This window comes from Pterocles gutturalis, unplaced genomic scaffold (genome assembly GCF_000699245.1).
Source record: "Pterocles gutturalis isolate BGI_N339 unplaced genomic scaffold, ASM69924v1 scaffold3578, whole genome shotgun sequence".
Classification (NCBI taxonomy): domain Eukaryota; kingdom Metazoa; phylum Chordata; class Aves; order Pterocliformes; family Pteroclidae; genus Pterocles; species Pterocles gutturalis.
Genome location: NW_010120214.1, coordinates 143,175 through 149,204, shown reverse-complemented (window position 1 = coordinate 149,204; position 6,030 = coordinate 143,175). Strand labels below are relative to the sequence as shown.

Below are 6,030 nucleotides of genomic sequence, written 5' to 3'. Positions count from 1 at the left end.
GTGCTCCTGACCTGAAATCTGGCATCTGCTTCAAAATATGTTGCAAGTTTTTTAGCTAAAAGTTGTAACATCCTACTATTTTTGCTCTGAATTATTTGAGTTACTCTTTTAAATTGATTTATTTCTATATCAATTTGTATCTGCTTGTAGAAATTAATTTCCTTGATTCTTGCTCATGTTTATAGCATGTCTTTTGATGATCAGGTTTTCTGTGTGGGAGCAAGGGTTAATAGAGGAAAATGGTCCATTTGATGTATAAAAGCTGTGTCAATTCCAAAGAGGCCTCAGGAAGTCTGCAGCTTTTATGTGCCCTGATTCTTTTTAGAAATATTGATGTAAGTAGAAAGAAAAATAATAAGTGAAGTGTCAATGTGACAGTTTCTGAGGCTCTGCAGGAACCAAGGGTAATGCTTTCAAAGCTGCTTTCAGAAACTTAAATTTCCTTTTCAACAAGACAGAGTGAATGTCTTGTCAAAGCCTAGTCTGATGGTTGCTTTACCCAACGTGGGGCATAGTAATGGTTACATATGCTAAGTTTTTTCCATAGTTTCTGGACAAAGGAGTCCATTGGAAGGGCACAAGGAGACTCCTGCCAATCTCTCTCCAGTGAGTGAAAGCAAACCCAAAGTGTAGCCAGAAACCATAGGTTCCTAAAGCTGCCTTTTTGTGAACACCCTGCTCAATTTCTAGGCTTTAAGACAAGTAAAGGTTGACATCACCTGAGAATTCCAAAATTGCCATGGTACCTAATGCACAATGATTTCAAGACCTATTCAGACTGCACATGCTTCAAAAACTCAAGCAGATGCTATTCAGCCTGTCCCACATGCTTTTAAAGTTCTGGTTCAAAGCCAAGTGTAAAAACTACAATTTATCCTCTTAAAGCATTTAGGCCTTTGAACATTTTCTCAAAGCCTGAGCTCTAGATGGGAGCCCTGCCCCTCCACAGGTCCTTGTGTGGGACTGGAGAGGCAGCAGGAGGTCCTGTGTGGGGTAGTCTGGAGCGCTGTGGGGAGGAGGATCAAGGAGAAAGGATGTTTGCTGGGGTGAGCTCAATATGAAGCAGCCCAGCTTCCTTCCTATGTCTAACATCCTACATGTCCACAGACCAGTTAAGAGAGTGTGGTTGCAAAAAAAAAAGGAGTTTCAGCTTCAACAGTGTTTTCAGTGACACCACGTTAAGAACCAATCTCATATTACGCCCTGTTCCCTTTTCAGATGTTGAGAGTCTCAGCACCCAGTACCGTCAGTGCAAGCTGCAAGGACCTGCTCTGAGCCACTTTAATTAGAAACTGTGATGCTCCCAGAGGGTGATTTGTTAAGAGCTAAATCACCTTTCAGAAACTTCTGTCCTTCCCCACTCACTCCAGGAGTCCAGACATCATATGCCTCCTTCAGCTGTGTAGAGCTGGATGCACTTTGCTGCAAGCAGCGCTTAAGCCCTGAAATTTTTTTGTTTTCTTTTCCTATAACATTTTCTCTCAAACAGCACTGCATACATTGGCATTCTTTCCTGGAAAAACACAATATTTAATTGCAGTGCCTGATGAGTTTGATCACTAGCTATCTCAATAAAATATGCAAATACAGAGTCATTTCGATGCAAAGCACCTTTAAACAAAAATGGGGAGATAAATGCAATCACGTTACAATTGCTTCTTTTTAAGAGAGTACATTACACATACTCAGTAAATATGATTAGTTCTAAAACTGTCTGCACATAACTGAAAAGCAGGCTAGAAAAAACTGCCAAGTACTGTCATGACATTACAGTGTAGGGTTTGGTCTCTGAGATCTTCAGCTCCTGCATATATTACTCTTTGCATTACCACTTCTCTATCACGATTCATCGCTCAGGTCAAACATAATTATAACTTTCTTTTCAGAACAGGAGTTCACAGCTGAGCGTTTCTTGTAAAATTATTCAAAGTTAAAAGTATAATTTTTTATTCGTCTCTTATTCTCTATAAAGATGATAAAGTGCAATAGCTGAGATATTGATCTTCTCTGCTCATGAGCAAGGCTGGGGGTCATCATTCGTCTGAGGTGAAGCCCTCTGAATTATGGTCCTCTTGCCCTTACCTGCAGGCAGTGGAGATCAACCCTGTGCTGTAGAGACATCCCTGTAGAACACTTATTGTAAGATAAATGTTCTATAGTAATTATCCTTTCAGAGGGCAGGTGTGCTTTTCTGGTTCCTCTTTTTTCTGATGCAATTTCTGTTGCTGGAAAGAGCGTGTGAAACAAGTGCGTGAAACCAGCGCTCTCTCTGAACCGAAGAAAGTGAAATGAAGGTCCTTTTTTTTTGGCACGTGATTACATATACAACACACCAGAGCGAATTAGCTCTGGGTTAAATTCTAACCTCCTTTCTAGGGCAAAAATCTTAGAACTGGGCCAGTGGTAATATTTTCTATTGTTTTATGTTTACTTTGGGTGTAATTGTAGGGTTATCTGTCCCACCTATGTGGGCTCTTATTTAGATGTAATAACATATCAGGAGAGAAAAGCTTTCTAAGAAGAGAACAAATTATCAAGAATTATACTCAGACATTAGGAACATACCTAATAGATTCCTCACTGCTGGAAATGTTCCATATTTTTCAGCTGCTTCCAATATTGACCATTAAATTTAACTACAAATATAAGGTTGCCAAATGTCTTACCATACAACATTTTCAGAACATAAAAATATATGGATTTTGAACATCAGAAAAGCCCAGTGGAATTCCTCCAGCTTGAAGTAGTTATTGCAATTATCTACCCTATAATATTTAGGCATGTGAAATCCTGCCACACTCGTGGGTCATCACTGAGCACCTACTGGAGGTTGCTTAAGCTGTCACCAGCTCATCTTTTCAGGTCACTGAACATTTAAAGAGGTTTAATTTAACATCCAGGAAATCCCAAGACTGCAAATATGTAAAGTGCTTTCTGGTCCTATTAGTCCCCATTTAGTGCAGTCCCATTTCAGAACTGTTTATTTGTATATACGATCCTTATTTGAACTCAGAATTACTTTAAGTGCAGGTTTAGAACTTCAATGCTGTCCTGAATAGCTAAAGACTTGAGCTCCAGTTCTGAGAAGCACTTTTGCATATGGTTAAATACTTCCTTTTAAGCACATGTTAGTCTTCTTGACTTCACTGAGACTGTTTCTGAGATGAAAGCTAATGCTGGGGGGGTTGTGTGTGTGTGCACATGCATACATTTTTGCAAAATTTGTACTCCACTGAAATCAGTGGAACTTGTACTGTTGACTTCAAAGTTTACCCCAGGCATTTTGCTGCTTTAGAGACCTCTGTCTCCCTGTCAGTGTTAGATATGTTAATGGTAATTTTTTTCAACTGTTATTGTTTTCTCTTGTAGAAAACAATGCAATCTTGGGAATTAATTTACTTAACCGTTAACTCGTTATTCTTATGTCCCTCATCTCTATACACTTCTTCAATTTTCAACTACTTTATTGCTCCGTGGAGTATGGGATATATTCAGTTTCTTCCAGCTTTTATTAAGTTATACTGATGCATCAAAGCTTATGGGGAGAGGTTCTTAATCATGGACCTCTCTTTCAGCCATGTGCAGCCACAAAATGGCTTTCTTAGGATTTGTTTAAATTTTAATGTAGCTGTTAAAAATTTGTTGTAAAATTTGTTTGAAACTCTTCAATACCCGCTTTCTGCTCTAGATCAGCAAAAAAAGTGATGAATTAAAATTATAGATGTGTATGTACATGTTAGTTCCACAAGAACAGCTACCCTGAGAATTTCTGTGTCCTGGCACTTTAGGTATTTTAGGTTTCTGATACCCTTTGTTTTTCAGGAGTTTTTTTGGCTTGTTTCCATTACTCTTTTCTTACGTATCATTGAAGGCAATGTATCTACTCCACTTTGCCTCCTGACACCTTTCCCTCTCGTCATTCATGACACCACTTTCAAACTCCAGTAGTACTTTTTCAGAGCAACACACAAACTTTTCATTCACCGAAGGTCAAAACTGACTTGGAGAACAGATGGAGTGTGGAAGGATGAACCTTTGCCACCTACTGATCATTAACACCTGCTTATTTGTTACATCTGCCCACTGCAGCTTAGAGGCTCCTGAAAATTTTACACAAGTGATTTAGGGCTTGCTATTGGACTGAGTGCAAATGCTTTTTGTGAAACAGGTGTTGTTTTTACTTTTTTACTCAGGATAGACATTCTGTGGGCTTAGGATGGCAATTAACTCCACGTGCTTAGACTCTAAAAGAGGGACTACTGCAATAAAATTAAAAAAGAAGAGCAACATTGAGATGGCACTGAATGGAAAGTATGAATGTTTTGAAAATACAACTAGATTTCAGTTAATTTCATACAAAGGTGTGTTTACTCCCCCTTGAGCCCACTTGCACATAGCATAGGTTTCTTTGGGAGTTCCAGAGAAGGTAGAATAAGAATAGTTTGTCTCCATCCCACCAACTCCAAGCAAAGGCATTTCAGCCACATAATCAGTGAGGGAGCTAATGACCCTTTCTGATCTGCCCTGTGTGTGGTCAGATACCTGTGTTCTTGTCTTTCTGCAGTAGCTCTCTGAAAGATGCTTATTGAGGAGTGATGTGACACTAAATCACGAGTTATTCCTGTGCTTTTCAAGGCTGTTGGGGATATCATTCCTAAATACTGTGTAATGAAGTTCTAAACAATAAAAATGGAAAACAATGTGTTCATACTTGGGTTTTTTTTTTCTCAAGTTAAGAATGTAAACAATGCACTCTGTATCTTTGTTGAAATCCAGAAGGGTGTACAAGTCAGAAGACAACTTGTCTGTTGTTCAGAAAACTAATCTTTATTCCACAGGTATCCTAAATGATCTTGAATAACTGGCCCAGATCATGAAAAACTAGTAAGACCTGATCACAATGAGACATTTCTAACCTTATTTCAAGTTACTTGAGATTATGATTCTCTGAGAATATAACCAAGCTTCCTTTCTGGTTTTCTGCAGGTTGAGAAACAGCAATTATAAAAACATGCATCGAAGGCACACAACCCTTCGGGAGAAGGGCCGGAGGCAGGCCATCCGGGGCCCAGCCTACATGTTCAATGAGAAAGGCACCAGCCTGACTGCAGAAGAGGAACGCTTTCTCGATTCTGCAGAATATGGCAACATTCCCGTTGTGCGAAAAATGCTGGAGGAATCTAAAACCTTGAACTTCAATTGTGTTGATTATATGGGACAAAATGCCCTTCAGTTAGCTGTAGGGAATGAGCATCTGGAAGTGACGGAGCTCCTCCTCAAAAAGGAGAATCTCGCTCGAGTTGGAGATGCGCTTTTGTTAGCCATCAGTAAAGGATACGTGCGCATTGTGGAAGCAATATTGAACCATCCAGCCTTTGCACAAGGACAACGTCTCACACTCAGCCCCCTTGAGCAGGAACTGAGAGATGATGATTTTTATGCTTACGATGAAGATGGAACCCGGTTCTCCCACGACATTACCCCTATCATACTTGCTGCCCACTGCCAGGAGTATGAAATTGTTCACATCTTACTTCTAAAAGGCGCACGGATTGAAAGGCCACATGACTATTTTTGCAAGTGCAATGAGTGTATTGAGAAGCAGAGGAAAGACTCCTTTAGTCACTCTCGATCGAGGATGAACGCCTACAAAGGATTAGCCAGTGCTGCTTATTTGTCTCTTTCCAGTGAAGACCCTGTCCTCACAGCTTTAGAGCTAAGCAATGAACTGGCCAGACTAGCCAACATTGAAACTGAATTTAAGGTAATTTACCACTGTGCCTTTTTCCTGGGGATGTTCATAGTACTGCATGTTTTACATTTTTGTTCCAGGCTTGTTTGCCATTTGAGGGGGTAGGGGAGGAAACAGGAGTGACAGAAACTGCCAGATGTGTTAACTACACATAGATCCAGAGCACTGTGCACTTGCCAGTTAATAAATATTTGCAACTGAATACTGCATGTTATAGCAGAGATATCACCACTTGGAGTTTTCATGTTGCACACTGTGATTGCTTAGAATTTCTAGTT

At 39.9% G+C, this 6,030-nt stretch overlaps 1 protein-coding gene across 1 annotated transcript in view; it reads left to right on the top strand.

Moving 5' to 3' along the window:
* Nucleotides 1-4,993: 4,993 nt before the first annotated feature.
* The window catches only part of TRPC7 (transient receptor potential cation channel, subfamily C, member 7), a 67,033-nt gene continuing 65,996 nt past the window's right edge, over nt 4,994-6,030 (top strand). Inside the window, exon 1 of the mRNA XM_010076802.1 lies at nt 4,994-5,764. Coding sequence (XP_010075104.1) covers nt 5,012-5,764 — 753 coding nt within the window. The 5' untranslated portion in view covers nt 4,994-5,011. The remainder of the gene's footprint in view (nt 5,765-6,030) is intronic.